The sequence below is a fragment of the Malaclemys terrapin genome, chromosome 21, assembly GCF_027887155.1.
Source record: "Malaclemys terrapin pileata isolate rMalTer1 chromosome 21, rMalTer1.hap1, whole genome shotgun sequence".
Taxonomy (NCBI): domain Eukaryota; kingdom Metazoa; phylum Chordata; order Testudines; family Emydidae; genus Malaclemys; species Malaclemys terrapin.
In genome coordinates, this window is record NC_071525.1 from 19,245,692 (window position 1) to 19,270,444 (window position 24,753).

General features: G+C 51.2%; 1 protein-coding gene and 1 long non-coding RNA gene across 5 annotated transcripts; one reads left to right on the plus strand and one right to left on the minus strand.

The window, feature by feature from the left end:
- Window positions 1-1,662: 1,662 nt before the first annotated feature.
- Window positions 1,663-7,341, minus strand: LOC128827548 (uncharacterized). Its single transcript, XR_008442978.1, has 4 exons — window positions 7,205-7,341; window positions 2,946-3,026; window positions 2,286-2,357; window positions 1,663-1,963 (listed from the first exon to the last, which is right to left on the minus strand). It is a non-coding gene; the product is annotated as an uncharacterized LOC128827548 (long non-coding RNA).
- A 5,323-nt stretch (window positions 7,342-12,664) lies between these two features.
- Window positions 12,665-23,541, plus strand: LOC128827538 (interferon-inducible GTPase 5-like). 4 transcript variants are annotated; one of them, XR_008442971.1, is made up of 3 exons: window positions 12,667-12,932; window positions 18,743-21,709; window positions 22,370-22,454. XR_008442971.1 is itself a non-coding variant. In XM_054011485.1 (2 exons), exon 2 carries the CDS (start codon window positions 18,744-18,746, stop codon window positions 19,986-19,988), a length of 1,245 nt encoding a protein of 414 aa, XP_053867460.1. In that variant the 5' UTR covers window positions 12,667-12,932; window position 18,743; the 3' UTR covers window positions 19,989-21,820. The 4 variants fall into 4 exon arrangements, 1 of the variants encoding a protein (XP_053867460.1); XR_008442972.1 differs by lacking the exons at window positions 18,743-21,709; window positions 22,370-22,454 and adding an exon at window positions 23,270-23,541 and having other exon boundaries at window positions 12,665-12,932; XM_054011485.1 differs by lacking the exon at window positions 22,370-22,454 and having other exon boundaries at window positions 18,743-21,820.
- The last annotated feature ends 1,212 nt before the right edge of the window (window positions 23,542-24,753 follow it).

Below are 24,753 nucleotides of genomic sequence, written 5' to 3' on the forward strand. Positions count from 1 at the left end.
GTCAGACCCTATTCTGGCGGTGCCCTCATGACCTCAGGCGATGGGGGCAAGGCCCTTCTCCCCAGCACTGCCCCCCTCATCGGGGTCATGTCCCCCCCCTTGCTCTTTTCAATTGCTCACCACACTCAGCTGCAGGATTACGTGTGGCAGGGCCAGCATCTGCTATCCTGGTATGGCCCCACAGCTCCCCTGCAGCTCCGCCCTGGCTCCCTGTGGGTGTGGCTGGTCTGCACTACCCCGGCTCCGGCTCCTCTCGCTCAGCGCTGCTGCTCTGTCTCTAGCCTGGTTCGACCTGCTGCTGTCCCCTTAGCTCTGACCTGCCCTGCCTCAGCCAGCCCCAGCTCACACAGAGGACAGGACCCCGAGCCCCTGACTCTCTCATTGGTCTGTCTGCTGTGTGTATTGGGCTGATCTGGAGTGTTGTCCTCTCCACATTAACCCGGGAAGTCTCAGTCTCAGGTTCCTGATTCGTCTTTGGCCCTTTTCCTTTCTTCTGGTGCCGGGAGAGGGCCGGATCAAAAAATCCCAAGACTAAGTTTCAGTAAGGGGCCAACAGCCCCCTACCATTTAGCCTGTTAATCCCATCCTCAGCAATTGAATTTCCTCTTCTCCCCAGGGCAGCCTGTTAAACCCTCTTAGGCCTGGTCTACACTACGAGTTTAGGTCAAATTTAGCAGCGTTAAATCGAATTAAGCCTGGACACGTTCACACGACGAAGTCCTTTTTTTCGACTTCAAGGGCCATTTAAACCGGTTTCTTTACTCCACCTCTGATGAGGGGATTAGCGCTAAAATCAGCCTTAGCGGGTTGGAATTGGCGTAGTATGGACGGAATTCGACGTTATTGGCCTCCGGGAGCTATCCCACAGTGCTTCATTGTGACCGCTCTGGACAGCACTCTCAACTCAGATGCACTGACTAGTTAGACAGGAAAAGCCCCGCAAACTTTTGAATTTCATTTCCTGTTTGCCCAGCGTGGAGAGCACAGGTGACCACGCAGAGCTCATCAGCACAGGTAACCATGATGGTGTCCCAGGATCGCAAAAGAGCTCCATCATGGACCGAACGGGAGGTACGGGATCTGCTCGCCATATGGGGAGATGAATCAGTGCTAGCTGAACTCCGTAGCAGTAAACGAAATGGCAAAATATTAGAAAAGATCTCCAAGGCCATGAAGGACCGAGGCCATTACAGGGACACACAGCAGTGCCGCGTGAAAATTAAGGAGCTAAGGCAAGCCTACCACAAAGCCAGAGAGGCAAACGGAAGATCCGGGGCAGAGCGCAAACATGCTGCTTCTATGCAGAGCTGCATGCGATGCTAGTGGGTGCAGCCACCACTACCCCAACCGTGTGCTTTGACTCCATCAATGGAGAAACACACAGGGAAGCGGGTTCGGGGTAGGAGGAAGATGAGGATGAAGATAATGTAGATAGCTCACAGCAGCAAGGAAGCGGAGAAACCGGTTTCCCCAACAGCCAGGATATGTTTATCACCCTGGACCTAGAACCAGTAACCCCCAAACTCACCCAAGGCGTGCTCCCAGACCCTGAGGGCACACAAGGGACCTCTGGTGAGTGTACCTTTATAAATATTACACATGGTTTAAAAGCAAGCGTGTTTAATGATTAATGATTAATTTGCCCTGGCAATCGTGCCCAGTACAGCTACTGGAAAAGTCTGTTAACGTGTATGTGGATGGAGCGGAAATCCTCCAGGGACATCTCCATAAAGCTCTCCTGGATGTACTCCCAAAGCCTTTGCAAAAGGTTTCTGGGGAGGTCTGCCTTATCCCGTCCGCCATGGTAGGACACTTTACCATGCCAGGCCAGTAGCATGTAGTCTGGAATCATTGCATAACAAAGCATGGCAGCGTATGGTCCCAGTGTTTGCTGGCATGCAGACAACATCCATTCCTTATTGCTCTTTGTTATCCTCAGGAGAGTGATATAATTCACGGTCACCTGGTTGAAATGGGGTGATTTTATTAAGGGGACATTCAGAGGTGCCCGTTCCTGCTCGGCTGAACAGAAATGTTCCCCGCTGTTAGCCACGCGGTGGGGGGAGGGGGTGAAGTGATCATCCCAGAGAATTGGGTGTGTGTGGGGTTGGTAGTTGGGTTTGTGCTGCATGTTAACCCGGAAACCGCAGCCCCTCCTTTTACATTGCAAACCCATTTTAAATGGCCAACCCAACGGGTGCTTGATATGGGAAATGAGGGCGCTACTGTTTGAAACCATTCCCACATGTTAAGAAGGTTAATAAAGCCAAAAGACCGTGGCTTACCATGGCTGCCTGCAAGCCGAAATCTGTTGCCTGGCACTGCGTGAGTGATCTCTCATACCAAACCGGCAGGCCCTCAATATAAGAGGAAAAATGCGACCTTGTAACGAAAGCACATGTGCTGTGTAATGTGAACAGCAAAATTTAACGTGAAAGAGTGTACCCATTGTTCTCTAAAATGTCTTTTTTAACCACCTCTCCCTTCTCCTCCACCAGCTGCAAATGTTTCTCCTTCGCAGAGGCTAGCGAAGATTAGAAGGAGAAAACGGCAGACTTGGGATGATATGTTCTCGGCGCTCCAGATGTCCTCCCACGCTGAAAGAGCACAACAGAATACGTGGAGGCAGTCAATGACTGACTACAGAAAAGCACAATATGAACGAGAGGAGCGGTGGCAGGTTGACTTTTGCCCAACAATTTCTGTTCTTCTATGTGTCTGACAATTTTATTCTTTACTGTTGTTTAAACTAATTTGCCCGATACTGACATTAGACTTACCAGTCTGTAATTGCCGGGATCACCTCTAGAGCCCTTTTTAAATATTGGTGTTACATTAGCTACCTTCCAGTCATTGATACCTTCCCCCTATTCATGACAGGGACACTCACCAGAACTTCCCCCTTCACAGATACCCTTCCCCATGTTCATGACAGGAACACTCACTTGAAATTCATCATCAACATTCTTTTTTGGAGGAGTCGTCTGATGCAGCTGAGCTAGGAATCAATCATCCAGCAGCGTCGTCTACGGAGAAGGTAAGGTAGAAGGTATCCAGTTACCACTTCCTGTGCTTGCTTGTGTGTATGTTAGGTTAAGGCTCTATTGTTATTTCCCTCCTTTCCGTTCCTGTTCATAGAATCATAGAAGATTAGGGTTGGAAGAGTCCTCTGGAGGTCATCTAGTCGAACCCTGCTCAAAGCAGAACCAACCCTAACAAACTTGTAACCAGTTTCTTTAGAGTATTAAGCTTAGTTTGTGTGTTTGTTTTATATTCTCAATAAATTGCTTTGATCTGTTTGCTATCCCTTATAATCACTTTAAAACTATCTTTTGTAGTTAATAAACTTCTTTTTGTTTTCTCTAAAGCCTTCTAACAGTCTTCACCCCTGCCATAAATAGAGAGGGAAGGAAAGTATAAAATCCCTCCTTGGCAGCTGCACTAAATTGCCTTACCAGTAAGGGGTTAAATAGTTCAAATAACATAGTTGGCACTTGACCAGAAGAACCAATGAGGAAAGGAGATACTTTCAATCAGGGTAGGGGAGAAGGTTTTGGTTGTGCTCCCTCTTTGTCTTGGAGGGATATTTTGCGGGGGGGGGGGGGGGGGAGAATAGGGATTCCAAGTGACCCTTCCCTGAATTTTTGTGTAAATCACTTGGTAGTGGTAGCAATACCATCCAAGGACAAGGAAAGAAATTTGTGCCTTGGGGAAATTTTAACCTAAGCTGGTAGAATATAAGATTAGAGGGTATTTCATGCAGGTTCCCATATCTGTACCCCAGAGATCAGAGTGTGTGTGGGGGAACCCGGAAAACCACCAGTCTTGTTGTGGTCATTCAGGACAGGGGCTACGGTGTCCCCACTCTGGGGTGCTCTCTCCACCCTGGATGCCTCCCTGACCCACTGATCCCTTCAATGAGTTCAAACCAAATATAATTTGTTAAAAAGCAACTGTAAGAAAAATAAGGAAAATGGAAAAGGTTAATAGAAGAAGAAATTCTGCCCAGTGGGCACAAGGAGACCACAACCAGCCATCTCTGGGAGATAAAGGAGATCCAGAACAGGGCAGTAGACATGTCCTCCAAGCTGCCTAGAGTGGCTCTGTGGGAAGCAGCCAATCAGGGCTCAGCAGGCTAGTATAAGAAGAGCTTCAGGGCCAGAGCAAATTCAGTTCTTTGCTAAAGCTGGAGGAGAGGGAATGGTGCTCTGGGCTGGCTGCTGGGATTCCACCAGGAAAAGACCTTGTGATAAGGCTCAAGAATGAACCGAAGCTGTGGGGAAGTGGCCCAGGAATTGTAGCAGCAGCCAAGTTTATTTAAAGGGACATGGTGGATGGCTGCTCTCGATGGGGTTCTTGGGCTGGGACCAGGAGTGGAGGGCAGGCCTGGGTCCCTCCCCACTAGCCCCTGGGAAAGTGGCCTGGACTTTGATATGCCCCAGAGGGGGAGCAGAACTTCTTTAGTGACCCAGATGAACAGCTGGGGCCAGAAAGTCCCTGTGAGGCAAGGAGAGACCCAGGAGAGAGCCCTGGGGGGACATAGCCCCAAACTAGGGACAGGAGTGCTTGACTAGCAGGGAGAATTCAAGAGAGCCCAGAAGGAGTGTCATGGTATTGATTTGAACTGGGACCATATAGAACATGGTTGCAACCAAAGTCCTGTAGTGCACCAAATCTTATGTAAAGGGGGGTCATATAAGGTGTCTAAGACCAGGCTATGGTTTGCTGGTTATAATTATGGTGTCTATATGTGTGTAACATTTTTGTAGTTGAAGTTATGAATATTGACTCTATACTGTCTGTATTTCAAACTTATGCTATGCTTCTAGGTGACATGGGGGGGGGGGATAGCTCAGTGGTTTGAGCATTGGCCTGCTAATTCTAGGGTTGTGAGTTCAATCCTCAAGGGGGCCATTTAGGGATCTGGGACAAAATCAGTACTTGGCCCTGCTAGTGAAAGCAGGGGGCTGGATTTCATGACCTATAAGGGTCCCTTCCAGCTCTATGAGATAGGTACATCCCAGAAAAGTCGGTGCCAGCTCTGCCTAGCCTGCTTGATGGCCCAATAAGAACCATCACCTATACAATTGACCCAGTGAGAGTAGGCAGATATGCCCTGTAACTCAGCAAAGTATGTAGGCACTTGTCCATGTGACTCCAGACTCCATTTTGCTGTAATTTTCCACAGTAAGAACAAAGAGGTGATCTTACACCTGCAAAAGACTATAAAAGGCTGATGCCTCATCTCCATCTTGTCTTCAATCCTGCTTCATACCTCTGGAGGAACTTTGCTACAAACTGAAGCGCTGAACAAAGGACTGAAGGACCCATCCCAGCTGGGGATGTTCCAGAGACTTGATTTAAACCAGCCGTCTATTCCATCACTGCTACAAGCCTGAACTATGAACTTTGCCATTACTGTACATAATTGATTTCATTTAACCAATTCTAGCTCTCATCTATATCTTTTTTTTTTTTTTAATGAATAAACCTTTAGATTTTAGATTCTAAAGGATTGGCAACAGTGTGATTTGTGGGTAAGATCTGATTTGTATATTGACCTGGGTCTGGGGCTTGGTCCTTTTGGGATCGAGAGAACCTTTTTCTTTTTATTGGGGTATTGGTTTTCATAACCATTTGTCCCCATAACGAGTTGCACTGGTGGTGATACTGGGAACCTGGAGTGTCTAATGCTCTGTTTTAGCAATTTGTCCTGAATTGGCACTCTCAGCTGGGTCCCGCCAGAACCAGCATCGTTACAAGCGGCTGAGACAGTTCAAACCAGGGTACTATGATAGCTGCTGCTGGACTGATTGAGGAGCAAGCCCAGAGATTAGGCTGCAGAGAGCACTGGGATAGGTCCCCTGTTGGACTTACATCTGGGAAGGGGGTTGTCTTATATCACATACTGACTGTGGACTTGGCTGGAGGGCTGACTCACTGAAGACCCACCACAAACCGAGAGAGAGAGAGTGTGCAGACAGCCAAGGGGTGCACGTGAGAGAGGAGTGCAACCCCATCACACTATCCATAAAATCAGACAATTTTGCTGGAATCTTTGATGGTGTTTGTTTTATCCACAGTTGTTGTTTGGGTTCATAACTTGACAGAGATAAGGCCCCACTGCGCTTGTAACGACACAAACAGCTCCCTCTCCCAATTCACTACTGTGGCCCAGTGCTTATCGAGATGTCTGGTCACCCTAGGAATGTGCAGCAGGGGATGGATCACTTGATGATTCCCTGTTCTGTTCATTCCCTCTGTGGCCCCTGGCACTGGCCACTGTCGGGATAGATGGACCTTTGGTCTGACCCAGTCTGGCCGTTCTTATGTTGCACAGACCTCTAGTGAGGTCCAAAGGGATTCTTGTTAATGCAAGGTGTGACACTCTGTGCCTCAAAGCAGGACTCAGGAACTCCATAATCACCGCTGACATATCACTAGGATGTGTTTTGTACTAAGTCTGCCTTGTGAGGTATCATTTTAAAACTCTTGCTCTGTTGGACATTAATATCCTGTTGGATTGTGCGTGATCTCAATGTCTGGGAAGTTATCATGGGCAGAGTGTGACCGGTGAGCATGGGTAGTCTAACCCCGGCTGGCCCTCCCCTTCTGTCTGGGGCCCTGCCCCTTCCACCCCTTTCCCCCACCGGAGCCAAGGGGCCTTCCCCCAGCTCCAGAGTGCCTGGCGGGCACAGTGTGCTGGGTAGGTCGGCAGCACAGCCCCTCCTAGCCCCAGAGTGCCAGGTTGGCAGGCGGCGTGAGCACCGGCTCCAGCTGCCCAGACTCCCTGGCTGCAGCCAGCCCCCTCCATCCTCAGCCGGGGCAAGGGCACCAGAGCCCTCCCAAAAGTGCAGGAGAACCCCCTTGAGGTGAAGGTGAAGGCAGGCAGCCCCCTGCCTGTGCTCCAGATCCCCCACCCAGAGCAGGTGCCCCCACACTGCCCGTGCAGCTCTGTCTGACCTGGCTCTGGCTGGGGCAGGGGGCTCACATCCACAGCCCAGCCATGATAAGAGCCAGGCACGCAGCTGTGGGGCGCTGCAGTGGACCCTCCACCTGCCCAGAGTGTGTGTGGGGGTGGCTGAGAGCAGCCCCTGGCCTATTTCCCCATCCTCTAGGCTCCCCACCTATCTGGGGCAAGAGGACAGTCTGCAATCTGCAGCTCCTCACAGTTCCTCACAGCCACCCTGCGTGTGGCTCTTACCGTGGCCAGACTGTGGCTTCGAGGCCCGACCCCTGGCCGGAGCTGGGTCCAGGACAGCTGTGCATGCAGCTGTGGGGAGCCAGTCTGGAATCTCAGCCCCCCACACTCCGGGCAGATGGCGGGCTCGCTGCAGCTCCCCACAGCTCCCTGGGCTTCCTGCTTGCCTGGCCAGGGTGTGGGGTGGAGGGGCCTCGGGGAGAAGAAGAGGGGAAGGGGGCGGGGTCTGCCCTGTCAAAAAGTGGACAGGTCCACTTTCAAAAAGTGGGAGGGCTATGTCTCCCTGCCCCCCATCCCATGGTTCTGGCACCACTGGCCTGGGGCTCTGGTGGGAAGCAGGAGGCGGCTGGGGGTGAATGAGTTTCGAAGGTCCAGGAAATGGGGAATCTTTCATCACTCAAACAGCCCCAGCTGATTCACAGGGAGCTTTGTGACAGTCTCAGAAACTGATTTGGATCCTGTGCTCCTACAAACTGAAAACAAAAGGCTGAGCTGCCCCTTTCCCAGAAATGGGAGGAAACCGGGAAGTGGGGCTGGCTCTGAGCCACCAAACTGGAAACAAAATTCCTACAGCCCTTAACTCTTGTGTAAGCAGAGTCCGGATGAGCTCCACCCTGACATCTGGTGGGGAATTATGGCGAGTGTGGAAAAGAACTTCAGGGGCTGATCTTATTTGCATAGGCACACCCACTCGCCTGGCATGAAACAACAGCAACTCAAAGTGGTTACTTTGGCTGGTGTGGGATCCCCAGTTTTCTCTGTTATTGGGGTAGGAAGAATAAAGTTTTGTTACCCTGATTCTGTGAATCAAGGCCAGTGGAACTGTTGTATGACAGAGGGACTCACCAGTAATTAAGTAGCACTTGTTAGACAAGGGACCTGGGTTCCACAGCCCAATGAATTGAGAGAGGCTGGGGGTAGGTAGGTGTATCTGATAGGGTGGGGCCCTTTTTGGGTGTCTGGTGCGCTAATTGCACTACCTTCTCTCTCCACTGTTGAATGTCACAGTGAACTTTGATTCCATTAGGAGTCTAGTTACAGGCTGCTGAGCTGAATTCACTTTGGGCCAATGGCACACTAGCACTGGGGCTCCCCTACTATGAGCTGAAGTCACAAAAGAGCTAAAGTTATTAAGAGCTGAGATCACTGAGGCTGTGTTAAATACTGGGGGAGCCTGAAGCTATATTGCTAAGCGGCTGGTGGAGCTCACAGGTCAGTGAGCGGAGCCATTTGTTGAGATGGCTGGAGCGGCTCACAGGTCAGTAAATGGAACAGCTCGTAGAGCAGAGCAGTTCATGGGATCATAGAATCATAGAATATCAGAGTTGGAAGGGACCTCAAGAGGTATCTAGTCCAACCCCCTGCTCAAAGCAGGACCAATTCCCAACTAAATCATCCCAGCCAGGGCTCTGTCAATCCGGGCCTTAAAAACCTCCAAGGAAGGAGATTCCACCACCTCCCTAGGTAAGGAGCCGGGGGGATGGAATCTAGGGGGCGGTGAGGGGATGGGCAGGGAAGGAATCCAGGGGGCGGTGAGGGGTGGGGTAAGAAGCCAGGAGAGGAACGGGGGTTCAGGGCTACCCTGGGGGACGGGGTAAGGAGCCATGGGGATGGGGGGGGGAAGGAATCCAGGGGGCGGTGAGGGGATGGGCGGGGAAGGAATCCAGGGGGCGGTGAGGGGTGGGGTAAGGAGCCGGGGTGATGGGGGAGAAGGAATCCAGGGGGCGGTGAGGGATGGGGTAAGGAGCCGGGGTTATGGGGGAGAAGGAATCCAGGGGGCAGTGAGGGACGGGGTAAGGAGCCGGGGGGATGGAATCTAGGGGGCGGTGAGGGGATGGGCGGGGAAGGAATCCAGGGGGCGGTGAGGGGTGGGGTAAGGAGCCGGGGTTATGGGGAGCACGAATCCAGGGGGCGGTGAGGGGTGGGGTAAGGAGCCGGGGTGATGGGGGAGAAGGAATCCAGGGGGCGGTGAGGGGATGGGGGGGAGGAATCCAGGGGGTGGTGAGGGGTGGGGTAAGAAGCCGGGAGAGGAACGGGGGTTCAGGGCTAGCCTGGGGGACGGGGTAAGGAGCCGTGGGGATGGGGAGGGGAAGGAATCCAGGGGGCGGTGAGGGGTGGGGTAAGGAGCCGGGGTTATGGGGGGGAAGGAATCCAGGGGGCAGTGAGGGACGGGGAAAGGAGCTGGGGGGATGGAATCTAGGGGGCGGTGAGGGGTGGGGTAAGGAGCCGGGGTTATGGGGGGGAAGGAATCCAGGGGGCGGTGAGGGGTGGGGTAAGGAGCCAGGGGGATGGAATCTAGGGGGCGGTGAGGGGATCGGGGGGAAGGAGCCGGGGGGATGGAATCTAGGGGGCGGTGAGGGGATGGGCGGGGAAAGAATCCAGGGGGCGGTGAGGGGTGGGTAAGGAGCCGGGGGGAAGGAATCCAGGGGGCGGTGAGGGGTGGGGGAAGGAGCCGGGGGGAAGGAATCCAGGGGGCGGTGAGGGGTGGGGTAAGGAGCCGGGGGGCTGGGGGAGAAGGAATCCAGGGGGCGGTGAGGGGTGGGGTAAGGAGCCGGGGGGCTGGGGGAGAAGGAATCCAGGGGGCGGTGAGGGGTGGGGTAAGGAGCCGGGGGGCTGGGGGAGAAGGAATCCAGGGGGTGGTGAGGGGTGGGGTAAGGAGCCGGGGTGATGGGGGGGAGGAATCCATGGAGCGGTGAGGGGTGGGGTAAGGAGCCGGGGGGATGGGGGAGAAGGAATCCAGGGGGTGGTGAGGGGTGGGGTAAGGAGTCGGGGTGATGGGGGGGAGGAATCCATGGAGCGGTGAGGGGTGGGGTAAGGAGCCGGGGGGATGGGGGAGAAGGAATCCAGGGGGCGGTGAGGGGTGGGGTAAGGAGCCGGGGGGATGGGGGGGAAGGAATCCAGGGGTGGTGAGGGACGGGGTAAGGAGCCGGGGGGCTGGGGGGGAAGGAATCTAGGGGGCGGTGAGGGGTGGGGTAAGGAGCCGGGAGAGGAACGGGGGCTCAGGGCTAGCCTGGGGGACGGGGTAAGGAGCCGGGCAGGGCTGGGGGGGGAGGAATCCAGGGGCGGTGAGGGGTGGGGTAAGGAGCCGGGGGGCTGGGGGGGAAGGAATCCAGGGGGCGGTGAGGGGATGGGGGGGAAGGAATCCAGGGGGCGGTGAGGGGATGGGGGGGGAAGGAATCCAGGGGGTGGTGAGGGGTGGAGTAAGGAGCCGGGGAGAAGGAATCCAGGGGGCGGTGAGGGACGGGGTAAGGAGCCGGGGGGCTGGGGGGGAAGGAATCTAGGGGGCGGTGAGGGGATGGGGGGGGAAGGAATCCAGGGGGTGGTGAGGGGTGGGGTAAGGAGCCGGGGGGAAGGAATCCAGGGGGCGGTGAGGGACGGGGTAAGGAGCCGGGAGAGGAAAGGGGGCTCAGGGCTAGCCTGGGGGACGGGGTAAGGAGCCGGGGTGATGGGGGAGAAGGAATCCAGGGGGCGGTGAGGGGATGGGGGGGAGGAATCCAGGGGGCGGTGAGGGGATGGGGGGGAGGAATCCAGGGGGGAAGGAATCCAGGGGGCGGTGAGGGACGGGGTAAGGAGCCGGGAGAGGAACGGGGGCTCAGGGCTAGCCTGGGGGACGGGGTAAGGAGCCGGGCAGGGCTGGCGGTGGAGCCCAGCCCCTGCCACTCACGGCGTGACAGTGCGGCACGTTGACGCGCCCCGGGCGGGGCTGGACAGTTCCTGCAGCACCAGCCCCAGGCAGCCCCGCGCTTCTCTCCCGGTCGGAGCCGCCGCCACTGCACCGGGCGGGGGGGAAAGTGCCGCGCGCTGCGGCGCCCACTGCTCACCCCGCTGCAGGGCGCCCCGCAGCGCCCCGCGCTCCGCCTCTGTCCCGACCTCCCCGATCACGATCAGCAGCGCGTGCCTCCGTAGCTCCCAGCCGCGGCGCCCGCCAGACAGCCCGGGCGCTGCTGTATCCATGGCAACCGCCCCGTCAATGATCTCCATGGAAACCTCTAGCCGCTACTGCAGCGCGAAGCAGGTGACTGGCGCGCGGCTCTTAAAGAGATGGCAGGAAGTGGACTGGCTCGTGGTGAAGGCTGCGGCGGAACCCCACAGAGAGATGGCCGGATGGCCTTGGATCACGTAAGGTGCCCCCTTAACACCCTGCGTGCCCCCCTTTTACTCTGGGGCTGCACTGACCAGGGACAGAGACTTTGGGGGTTCTTGAACTTTTGGGACTTTGGGGGATTGCTGGACCCAAGAGACTTTGGGGGTGTTGGACTTTGGGGACTCTGGGTGATTATTGGGTTGCTGGATTCAAGAACCAAAGGGAAAGGACACAGCCCAATTTGCTGGGGTGGGTCTTTTGCTCATGGTTTGTGTTACGAATCCTGTTTGTGGTGTTTTTCCAATTTAATGCTGGGGTTGTTTACCTCATGTTATTAAACATTGTCTGTTACACTCAGACTCTGTGCTTGCGAGAGGGGAAGTATTGCCTCTTAGAGGCTCCCAGGGGGTGGTATGTAATTGTCCCAGGTCACTGGGTGGGGGTTCAAGCCGGTTTTGCATTGCGTTATTGAAACGGAACCCCTAGATACAGAACCCGGCCCTTGTTGCTGCCAACTTAGATGGGCAGAAGGGTTACACTTGCAAGGAAACACAGGCGAAGGCCTGGCACATGGAGCTGTTTAGCCAGCAGCCACCCAATAGCAGCTCGAAAGCTTGTCTCCCTCCCCAACACAAGTTGATCCAATACAAGATATTCGCTCACCCACCATCAGGGGTGAAAGTAACTTAAATTTCTTACAGGTACTGTCATATCGTAACCCCCCTTTGGGGGGGGAGGGGGCCAGAGGAGGGGGTTTGCTGGTGTTACAATATGACAGTACCTGTAAGAAATTTAAGTGTGACATGGAGTGGGGGGGTCTGAGGGCAGCAGGTTGGTCTGTGTGTGTAGGGTGGAGTGCGGGGCGGGGGGCGCTCATGGCTGGGGAAGTTCCAGTTGCTGACCCTGCAGCACCCCTGGGCTCCTGGCTACCAGCCCTGTGCTCCTGGGGCTCTGTTGCCGGCCACGTGTGCTGGGGTCCCGGCTCCCTGCCCCATGTGCCCAGGACTTTGCTCCTGGCCTCAGCTTGGGGTGGGGCCAGGACTGGGTAAGGGGGCTGGATCAGAGCCCTGCCCCCAGTTGGTCACTATCTTATTGGCGCACCGGCTTACTTTCACCTTTGCACAGATAATAACCTTTTATTACCTTCCGCAATAACAAGGAGACTGGGCATCCAACACCAGCCCAATCTGATGTCTCGGGCAAGCAATCCCATGGTGCTGAGCCCCCAGGCAGGGTGGGTGTGCCCAGGCGAAGGAGATCAGCTCCGGAAGGCCTCTTCCACAGCTCACCACTGGATGTCAGGGGAGAGCTCATCCAGATTCTGCCGACACAGACAACAGAAAAATAACAGAAAAACCGAACAGGGTTAATCTAGGATCTGTTCCCACGAGGGGAGGGACCGAATCCTGTTCCAGCCAGGCTACAAAACCCCTCTGCTTGCTCAGCCCTGCCCAGAGCCTCACTAGATCCGGGACCTCGTCCATCAGTGGAGAAAATTCAGTCTCTTCTCTTGGTTTTAGCGGCTGAAGCAAAGTCTCGGGGAGTTTCCCCCAGCAGCTGATTTTGTTCCAGCAGCAAAGGCTGGTTTCCCCCGACCCCCCAGGGGCTCCAGGACACAGGACGGTGCATCAGCACAGGCTGTGTAAGGTACGTCCCCAGGTCGGCTGCCCCACGATGCTGCCAGAGGACAGGGGAACTTGCTGTTGGGTATTTGATGTGCTTGGACCACTAACGGTTTCCTTTAGCTTTAGGCCCAGGCAGCTTTAGGGCCCCTGCATTCCCCTGGGGACCAGCCACCCCCACACATGGGGGCTTGTGTCTGTGCTTCCCCTGCCTGGGGGACCTAGGGGCGGTGGGGGAGAGGAGGGGAGCCGTCCCTTTGTCTGATTTTATGGGGAGGCTTTTCTGGGGATCCCGTTTGTTGAATTGTCTGAGGGATGCAACGCCTGGGCCTGGTGAGCAGGGGGATAAAACTGTGGGAAAGGGGAGTTTTCACCACTGTCTCTGACTTTGTTTTCAGTTGGGACAATCAGAGAAAAGTAAGAAAATGATGCTAAAAGTTAGGGAGCTGTTGGCCCCACACTAAAACTTAGTGAGGGTTTTTTGTTTTTTGGGTTTTTTTTGGTGGGCCTCTCCCGATACCACAAGAAGGGGGAAGGGCAGAAGGGGAGTCAGGTTCCTGAGACTGACTGTCCCTGGGGCCAATGGGCAGAGGGTCACACTCCAGCGCAGCCCAAGGGACAGCTGAGGCAGGTCAATGAGGGAGTCAGGATCTCAGGGTCCATCCTACATATGAGCTGAGGCTGCCTGAGCCCAGGCAGGGCAGAGATAATGGGAGAGAAGCAGCCGGAGCTGGCCTGGGGGCAGAGGAGGGGGAGCCGGGCACTTGGGTGGCACAGACCAGCTGCTCCGACGGGGAGCCAGGGCCGAGCTGCAGGAGGAGCCCTGGGGCCAGAGCTGGGAAAGCTCTGTCTCAGTCCCGTCTCTCCACCCCTCTTTGTCCCAGTGCCAGCTGTGAGAAACAATTGCAGGAAAAGTTCTGCTCAGCGCTGACATGGAGCATACTCAGTACAGACAGTCTTCAGAGAATTTAGATGTCAAATTCTTAAGCTGCACATCTTATTGCTCATCTGCAATCAGGAATTTTATTTGGGGCCTGGGGCTGGGGGTCGGTTGCACTGGGAAGAACTTAAGTTGGCCAATCTGGGGAGGGTTTTCACAGAGATGGTCAAGGCCTGTCCCTGGCATGTCCTCCTGCCAAAACTCAGGTGTTGAGGTCCCTGCTCCAAAGCTTGGGGGCACTAGAGCTCCTCAATGAAACCATTGTAAGAATTCTTCATCTGGAAAAACAATGTGCTTTTCCCCCCTTAGCTTCGCTCTTGGAAATGGCCCGAGCCATCCGAGCAGAAACGTACCAAAAATCTGCCTGAGGCAGATGCCTGTCCTAGGAAACTTCAGGGTGACTGGTTCAAGTTTGGCAAAGTTATAAGCAACTGAAAAGAGGGGCTTATAATGTGAAGTGTTAGGCAACCATCCCAAGGTGACGTGACCAGCTCTGCCTGGGGATATGTCTGTAGGGGAGAGGGAAGGTGTTATTTTCAGCTTGAGTAGACATACCCGCCCCAGTGTGGATGCTCAAACGCAGGCTTGAAAACACCGAGTCCACAAGCTTGTGTCCCACATACCCAGGTTTCCAGTGCAGTGTAGACGTGCCCTCTCTGATCTGTATCACCCCAAGTGCAGTCCTGCCCCTTTCTTTGGCCCAGCTGGGAGCTCCTGTTCGGGAACAGGGAGGGAGAGGGAGGATTGGATCCACTTCAGTTAGAGGGACCAGCAACCCTGTGACAAAGAACAAAAGACCAACACATCTGACACCAACCCCATAACTAGTGGAGACTGCACTGAGGAGAGAGGAGGGGGTGTTTCCTTCCTTCTCACATGTAATGTGTCAGAAGAGAGAGAAACTGACTACGACTGGGGGACGGGAGGGAACAGGTAGTTGTTTTCCTTTCAATGAAGATTATTTTTATTACAGCTGGAACCAGACAAAACTGAGGTCAAATTCGCAGCTTCTACAATTTCTTTGATCACCCCACAGGAAAAGCTTAAGGGGACACGGTCTGATGAAATACCATATTAAGCACACACTCCTCACCTGTGTTACTAATAACACTGAGCAGAGGTGTGAATTCTCAGCAACACTACGTCCTCTCCTACACTTAACAATGATATCAACCCAGATATCGTGTACTGGGCTGTGAAAAATGTCACATCCTGAGCACCATAGTTATGTTGAGCTAACCCCTGGTGTAGAAGTGACTAAATCGACAGAAGAATTCTTTCGTCAGCTTAGCTCCTGTCTCTTGGAAAGGTGGATTAAATAAATCGATGGAAAAAACCGTTTTGTTGATGTAGGAAGCATCTATACTAAGGTGCTACAGCTGCAGTACTAGACCAGCCAGAGTGGAGACATGGCCTATGGGTCCGTCTGCACTACGGAGACTGTATAGCAGCGTAGCTAAATTGTCGTAGCTATGTCAGTAAAAAAAGTAGATGCACCCATGCAGAAGGAAAGGGTTTTTCCATCGCTTTAAGTACATCACTACCCCCAGTGATGGTAGCTACATTGACAGATGCATTCTTCCATGGCCATAGCTGCATCTACACTGGGGTTAGGTCGGCATAACCACATTGGTGAGGGGTGTGCCAGATCTGGGACAAGTCTACTAATTTCTAACTCTGGGGCTCCTAAACCACTCCTGGGGCCAGATCTCTTCTTTGGCATCCTTCCTTGGGAGGTGGGCGCTGCTGGCCACCTGCCCTCGACTCCAGCGCCACTGCTGAGACCTCCAGAGTGCCCCAAGTTGTCTGTCAGTAGCATCAGAATTCCAAAGAGGCTGTGAAAATGCTGAACTTGCATTTTAGCCTTCTGGGGAACATGTGGCAGGGAAGGAAAACACACAGGCTTTGGCAAACGAAATTCTTAACCACAGCCACCAACCAGCCACCATGCACTCCTATTGCGAAACTCCATCCCCCAGCCATACAGGGCTCCATGCGACCCCATTGTTTCATGGGGTGTAATGTAAAGAGTCATTACAAAGTGAGTAACCCCCTGCTTGTTATATCAATGGCTCTCTGTTATAGTGGTCTCTGGGGTGTTATGCTCCCCTGCCAGCAGGGGAGATATTTCGGTATTGTCTCACAACAGTCTGTGCATTGACCAGATTAAACTGGATTTCAATCCAGGCCATAAAAACATGAATAGAATCCAACAAGGAATCCTCCAGACAAAATGGATGGTGTATACCTCACATGGACACACAAAATGGATGGTGTATACCTCACATGGACACACAAATTCGATGGTGTATACTTCACACGGACACACAAAATGGATGTCATAACTTGGTTCAGACGTTCCACAATCTGTCACGTCCACATTCTGAGCACTAAGACAGTAGCAACCTGGGAGTTGTAGCCTGCTCCTCAGCGACCCAGATGTCAGCTCTTGCTGCTTTAATGTAGGACCGTGAGCCCAAGTCAGTCCATCTACACTTGGAGCTGGGGTGCGATTCCCAGCTTGCAGAGACATCCTCACACTCGCTCTCATGGAACTAGCACACTAAAAATAGAGTGTAGCTCTGCTAACATGGGCAGTAGCGGCATGGGCTAGCTGTTCTGAGTACAGACTGTGTGGTTGTACCCTGAGCTGCAGATTGAACTACTGCTGATGCATTTACACACTGATTTGATTGATTGATTCTGCGTTTACATGTGCTTGGGATTGCAATCACAGTGTGTGTTGGGCTCTCATGATGAGTGGTTCATAAGATGCTATGTACCATCCAATCACTGTTGATTTGCTCTATGTTCCATACGCTGAATCTACATTGGTTACCATCTCACTGCTCCACATATTCATTGCTTGTGGATTGATCATCATTCCAAACCTTGCAGAAATACATTTATTCTTTCATAAACTACTGTAAAATTTCATCTGACACATTGTGCTTCTGAGTTATATTGCTCTTAAGAAAACATGCATTAACAGGCATAAACTGGATCCGTGCTTGGACTCCAGCCCTGCAGGTTGGGTATTTGGACTGGATATTTATATCTTTGGGAAGGGGGTTGGATAATTGGTCGGATATCAAGAATACTAGAGTTGTCATAATTAACCATAACAAAAATGTTGGTGGGGATGTTAAACCTCCAGCTTCTGGGCTTAGCCCAATGTCTAACTATTGGAGAACAACGGGGGCAGGTTATTCCACATCAGCTGTTGTGGGGTCCTTATACTTTCCACTGAAAAATCTGGTCCTGACCACTGTCGGAGACAGGAAACTGCACGAGATGGAGCTTGAGTCTGAGGCAGTTGCTGTCAGTTGGCTTGCGTGTGTGTGTTTGTTCCATGTGTTGTCCAGTTCTGCGGTGGCAGCGGGTTCAGCAGACCTCGATAGTACTACTTTGTGCGGTTAAGTGCTGAAGGTTCCAATGTTGTTGCCTTTAAAAATGCTATCCAGGGTGCCTGGTGCTACGGTCCTTGGAGCTCTAGTGTTATCATTATAAACAGCAGATAAAGCAGTCTATTCATTCAGAAGACCTCAATGTTACTCATAAAAAGGCATGGTGTGGTGACAGAAGCACTTGGACGGGTTTACTGTCCCAAAGGCACAGCACCCTGGCTCCATGGTTAGTGGTTCACTGACACCTGAGTGCCTAGTAGCAAGGAGTGTGTCAGTCAGCAGCAGGAATTTTTACTGTCCCCTCGGCCACCCAAGGGGTTAAGGTAAAGTACCCTGATGTTTATAGGCTGAAACAAACGTCTGGAATACACACCTTACACACCACCTTATGTATTCCAAGACATCTATCTGTTACCTCCCATTGTTCCTTATATCTTGAATAAAACATCCCTATTCATTATTTTGCCAAACCAACTTATCTTGTACTAGATTGGGATGCATCTGTATTAGCTGGAATATATTTATGTAAATACCCATTGCCTTGTACACTAGCATCAACTTTGGTAAGTTCATGTACTGGATGCTTATCTGTTTTAGTACATGGCCTGACTGTGGTTCACAGCCTTTAGTTCAGGCTTTAGATCTTGCACCAGGCCCAAAACTCCAGGCTCTCTCTTTGCTACACTTGGTTCCACTCATGATCTACGCTCCAATCAAGAGACCGCCTTAGGGCACCCCTGACAGAGGCATATTCCCTGCAGTATTGTGTCAGTCATTCAAACCCCTCCTGGGCTTTGCCTTGGAGCAGCAGGCCAAGGAAATCCAGCTTGGAAATCCGCCTTACCCCAGCCATTTATTTGGGCAGCTGATTTCATGAGACTCTGGGCATGAAGCTGGGCTGCTGCATCTCTCCACCTGCACTGCCCTGACTATTTCTGCTCTTGGAGCTCAGGGGAACACTTTGATTGTCAGGGTTGGTCATTTCTGCCCACCAAGTAATGCTTTTACAGTACCTGCCCGTTAAGCCTTGCCACCCGGCATCACACATTGGTGTAATTTTAGTAGTTGCCCAGTACGTCAAACCCCTGGGGTGCCTGTAGTGTGCCAGGGGAACTGTGACTTGGACTCAAGCACTCTAGGTACTTTTGCAGCTAGGCCTTGTCGAGGTGAGCCCTGCTGGGTCACAGTAACCGCTCAGCGATGTGACTAAGGGGAAATGCCACCTGTTCCCTTCCCGTGGCAAGTGATAATTTTGTCTCCTGGGGGCGATAATGCTTTGGTCTCATTTTGGTTGCTGGGTTTATGTGCTGGTGCTGGGTGCAATGAGTAGCCTGGACATACAGGGGGTCAGACAAGATAATCGAGGGACTCCTGCTGCCTTTAAACTTTATGTCTCCAATAGTCTGACCCTACTGACCCTGGGTTAGTAAATAGTCGCTGGGAGGGAAAATCCCTAATCCTGACTGGAATTTGTGTTTCTTCTCCCAGGATGACGGAAGATTCAAAAACATATTGGGCTGATTTGTTTTTAAAATGGGGCAGTAAACTGCCCGGTCTGTCTGAGGAGGAAACTGAAAAATTCCAGACCGCTGTCAAAGCTGGGAACTTCTCAGAAGCCCTTTCTGTGGTGAAGATGTCTGATGAGTTGCTAAGAAATACCAAACTCAACATCGCCATCACAGGGAACGCAGGCGCTGGTAAGTCGTCCTTCATCAATGCCATAAGAAGCCTGAATGATGATGACCAAGGTGCTGCCAAGACTGGGGTGATTGAAACAACAAATAATCCCACTTCCTATCCCCATCCCACACAACCAAATGTGACTGTGTGGGACCTGCCTGGGATTGGAACAACAAATTTTCCAGCAGGAACATACCTGAGCAAGATGGAATTTACTCGCTATGATTTCTTCATCATCATCGCAGCTGGGCGCTTCACTGAATCTGACACCAACCTCGCCAAAGAGATCCAGAAGTTGGGGAAGAAGTTTTACTTTGTCCGCTCCAAGGTGGACACGGACTTGGCTAATGAACAAAGAGGAAGACGGAATTTCAATGAACAGGAAATTCTGCAGAAAATCAGAAATGACTGTGTGAAGAACCTGAAACAATTAGAGCTGGACTCCCCACAGGTTTTCCTGGTCTCGAGATGGGACTTTCACAAGTACGATTCTCCCCAACTGCAGAAGACTTTGGCAAATGACCTCGACACTCACAGGGGACATGTTCTCTTCTGTGCCCTGCCCAGCACCTCTGAAGAAATCTTGGAAGAGAAAAAGAAGGCCCTGCAGAAACAGATCTGGAAACAAGCCCTGATTTCGTGCACTATCAATGCCGTTACTTTCCCATTTCTCTCTGTTGAGTGTGATGTCAAGATCTTGGTTGAGAACATGACAAAGTACTGCAAGAGCTTTGGCTTGGATGAAGATTCACTCAAATCAATCGCTAAGCAGGTTAGGAAGTCTGTTGATGATCTGAAATCTGTGATGCAGTGTGCTCTGGCTAAAAATATAACAAGAGAAGAGGCTTTCAAGCGGCTCATAGAGGCTACAGGGGAAGGTATGATCAAAGGTAAATATGTTATCGACATGATACCACTGATTGGTATGGCAACAGCAGCAGTGCAATCTTACAAAGTCATCTATGAAATGCTACGTAGGTTTTTGGATGAAGTTGCAGAAGATGCTCAACGAGTCCTGAAAAAGGCTTTGGAGGGAGCAGAGAATAACCAATAACAGTGTCGCAAAGCAGAGTTTCTCCTCAGCTTCCCAGGATAAACTGCCACAGCCCCAGTCTCCTTTTTGCAATTTTATTTTCCCAAACTTGAACAAACCAAGAGACAAAACAATTTCTCAGTTCACCCCTGCAGTGCTGACTGTGTGTGAATTCTCAGCAGCACTATGACCTGGCTAACTCGTAACAATTAGATTGTCCTAGCCATATTGAACAGAGCTGTGAGAAATGTCACACACTGAGTACCGTAGTTAGTTCACCTAACCCTGGGGTAGATGTGGCTAGTTCGATGGAGGAATTCTTCCGTCAACCTATCTCCTGTCTCTTGGAAAGGTGGAGTAACGACATCAATGGAAAAAATCCTTTCGTGATGGCGAAAGCAGCTACTTTGGTGCTACCTCTGCAGTACTGGAACACCCGGAGTGCAGACATGGCCTACGGGTTGCCTGCACTATGGAGACTGTATATCAGTTTAGCTGCATTGCCGTAGCTATGTCAGCAGAGAAGCAACCTCAGAATTCCAGCGAGGCTGTGGACGCTCTGAACGGGTATTTTAACCTCTTGGGGAATATGTGTCAGGGAAGGAAAACACACAGACTTTGGCAAAGGAAATTCTTAACCACAGACAGCAACCAGCAGACATGTGCTCCTCTTGCAAAACTCCATCCCTCAGCAACACAGGGCTCAGTATGACTCCATTGTTTCATACGGGGGTGGGGTCAACCATTAACTGTCATCACAAAGTCAGCAGACCTTGCTTGTCATCTCGATGGCTCTCTGTTCTAGTGCTCTATGGAGTGTTAAGCTTCCCCCCCCCTGCCCCCAGCAGGGAGCTGTCTCGGTTTTGCCTCACAACAGGCTGTGCACGAATAAGATTAAACTGGATGTCAGCCCAGGCCTCAAAATTGTGAACAGAATCGAACATGGAAGGCTGCAAACAAAATTATGTGTGTCTGTGTGCGTATACCTCACACAGACACACAGAATGGAGGATGTATAGTGGACACGGGCACATAAAATGGATGTTGTATAGTGGACACAGATACACAAAATGGCTGACGTAACTTTGGTTCAGACCTTCCACTATCCGTCACGTCCACATTCTGAGAAGCAAGACAATAACAACCTGGGAGCTGTAGCCTGCTCAGTGACCCAGATAGCAGCTCTCAAATTTCTTTTGGCCCAATCCTCTAATTTGTCTAGGTCCCTCTGTATCCTATCCCTACCCTCCAGCGTATCTACCACTCCTCCCAGTTTAGTGTCATCTGCAAACTTGCTGAGAGTGCAGTCCACGCCATCCTCCAGATCATTAATGAAGATATTGAACAAAACCGGCCCCAGGACCGACCACTGGAGCACTCCGCTTGAAACCGGCTGCCAACTAGATATGAAGCCATTGATCACTACCCGTTGAGCCTGACGATCTAGCCAGCTTTCTATCCACCTTATAGTCCATTCATCCAGCCCATACTTCTTTAACTTGCCAGAAAGGATACTGTGGGAGACGGTATCAAAAGCTTTGCTAAAGTCAAAGAATAACACATCCACTGCTTTCCCCTCATCCACAGAGTCAGTTATCTCCTCACAGAAGGCAATTAGGTTAGTCAGGCATGACTTGCCTTTGGTGAATCCACGCTGACTGTTCCTGATCACTATCCTCTCCTCTAAGTGCTTCAGAATTCATTCCTTGAGGACCTGCTCCATGATTTTTCCAGGGACTGAGGTGAGTCTGACTGGCCTGTAGTTCCCCGGATCCTCCTTCTTCCCTTTTTTAAAGGTGGGCACTACATTAGCCTTTTTCCAGTCATCCGGGACCTCCCCCGATCGCCATGAGTTTTCAAAGATAATGGCCAATATCCGCCAACTCCTTTAGCACCCTCGGATGCAGCGCATCTGGCCCCACGGACTTGTGCTCGTCCAGTTTTTCTAAATAGTCCTGAACCACTTCTTTCTCCATAGCGGGCTGGTCACCTTCTCCCCATATTGTGCTGCCCAGTGCAGCAGTCTGGGAGCTGTCCTTTTTTTGTGAAGATAGAGGCAAAAAAATAATTGAGTACATTAGTTTTTTTCCACATCCTCTGTCACTAGGTTGCCTCCCTCATTCAGTAAGGGGCCCACACTTTTCTTGACTTTCTTCTTGCTGCTAACATACCTATAGAAACCCTTCTTGTTACTCTTAACATCTCTTGCTAACTTCAACTCCAAGTGTGATTTGGCCTTCCTGATTTCACTCCTGCATGCCTGAGCAATATTTTTATACTCCTCCCTGGTCATTTGTCCAATCTTCCACTTCTTGTAAGCTTCTTTTTCAAATCACTCACTAAGTAAGTTAGGAAGAATGTTGCTGATCTAAAATTTGTGATCAAGTCTTTTCTGGCCATAGATATTACAAGAGATGAGGCTTTGGGCAGGTCTACACTTACTTCCTGGTCCGGCCGTAAGCAATCAATCTTTTGGGATCAATTTATCGTGTCTTGTCTAGACACTATAAATCGATCCCGGATCGATCCCGGAAGTGCTCGCCGTCGACACCGGTACTCCAGCTCGGCGAGAGGAGCCTGCCTGCCGCGTCTGGACTAGTGGTAAGTTAGAACTAAGGTACTTCGAATTCAGCTACGTTATTAACGTAGCTGAATTTGAGTACCTTAGTTCGAAGTGGGAGGTTAGTGTGGACCAGGCCTTTGAAGCATGTGTCAACACTGTCTCTAGTGCCCTATATTGCTGGTGTAGGTCTTCTTCAGATGTACTGAGGACTTTTGGAATATCATACAACATACCAAATATACTGCTGGGTTCCTTGAGCTGCATGAAACGTTCTTCAACTGACTGTATTGCATAATCCAGCACCTGTTCAAAGAATTCAACTTTGAATTATTGTTTGGGGTCTCTTACGGGATTATCCTGTGCCTTGTAATCAAAATGTCTTCTTCTTTGGTGACTCTCTTGTATTCTTGAATGGATGGGAAAATAGCTTCAGTGTGAAGTTCCTCTGCAAACTTCTGTGCACTCGTCACACCATTTTGAAATCCCTCATCTGACCAGTAAGACTGTAGGTATGACTTTGCTTTGTCCAGTTGTTCCATTGCTCCAGATATATCAAGGTCAACACCTTGGAGTCTTTAGCTTACAACATTTATGTCAAACAGTATGTCATGCCACAACACTAAGCCACACAGATATTTGAAGTTATGTATGTTTCTGGTGATTCCAGAACTTATATAAAGGTGGGAAGCCAAACAATGGCCTGCTGACAGTCATCAGGACATCTTTGCTTACCACCCAGGATGTCTACGGGAAACAACTGAAACTGAACAGGGGGAAAGGGTGGAGCCCAGACTGGAAGTGAGTCAAGTTTGTGAAAGTGATCATAAGAACAACTGTTAGGGTAAGATATTACATGTAACACGTTTTTAGTGAATCTAGTTTTGGTTGCGTGTTGTGTTTTATTTTGCTTAGTAACCTGCTTTGTTCTGTCTGCTATCTCTTATGACCACTTAAATCCTACTTTTTATACTTAATAAAAGCATTTTTGTTTATTAATAAACCCAGTGTAAATAATTGTTACCTGGGGGGGGGAGGGCAAGTAGCTGTGCATATCTCTATACAGAGTAAGATGGATTTATCTGGGGTTCAGGTCCCATGGGGGAGAGGGGGCGGCTGAGGCAAGTCCATTTAGATGTCTTCCCAGAGCTGAGCTGATTTCAATGTTTGTATTATACTGCAGTGGGCTGATATGCTATCTCTTTGTCAGTGCTGATGGAGGTCCCAAGGGGGTCCCAGTGACTGAATCCATCAAATGTCTTCAAACAATTAGCGGCAACTCATTAATGTTAGAAAACAAGTGAACAAGGTGCAGACCAGGGGCGAAATGCTTACCGAATGCTGCTGGGGACCTTAGAGAGTGATCTTCACTGGAAAGGAGCAGAAGAGATGTCTTTATCTGTCAGTCTCTCTTTCCCTCTTCTCTTATATATGAATCAGGTATTTGCTCTGGTGTGTAATAAAGACCCTGAAAAGCTCCAAATGTATTTAGTTTTTTCTTACCATCCCTTCTCCTGCTATTGCCACATACAGGCAGGTGTGCACACTGTTCCTGCTACTGACAAAATCACCTCTCATCTCCATCCCTTCTGCTGGGCAATAAAACCAAAGCAAATAGAAATCAGACTCACCTTAAAGGCGCGGCATATTGCATTAAGCCCAAGATTAGGAATCAGGACTTCTGGGTTCTATTTCCAGACCCCCATGTTCCCCACATGTAATCACTCCCCTCCCAGAGACAGGAATAGAAACCAGGAGATTGAGCTTCCAACCCTCCCTGCTCTAACCCACCAGACCCCGTACCCTTTCCTTTCACAGACGCATAGTGTTGCAGGTGTGGGACGATTCCCAGTGGCTGTGAAACTTTTGCATGCGTAAGGGCACTTTCATAGAACTTTGTGACTTGCTTTCCCCTGCCCTGAAGCTCCAGAATACCAGGAACCCATATCCCTATCTTGTCACCGGAGCACCAAGCCACCGAGTACATAAACCACAAGGGGTACTTTTCAATGCTGCTGCAAGCCCTGGTGGATCACAAGGGACGTTTCACTAACATCAACGTGAGATGGCCGGGAAAGGTACATGATGCTCGTGTCTTCAGGAACTCTGGTCTGTTTCAAAAGCTGGAGGAAGGGAATTTCTTCCCAGACCAGAAAATAACCATTGGGAATGTTGAAATGCCTATAGTTGTCCTTGGGGATCCAACCTACCCCTTAATGCCATGGC

What these genes read in the sequence shown, in the direction of transcription:
- LOC128827538 (XM_054011485.1), top strand. Translation starts at nt 18,744, where the DNA reads ATGACGGAAGATTCAAAAACATATTGGGCTGATTTGTTTTTAAAATGG.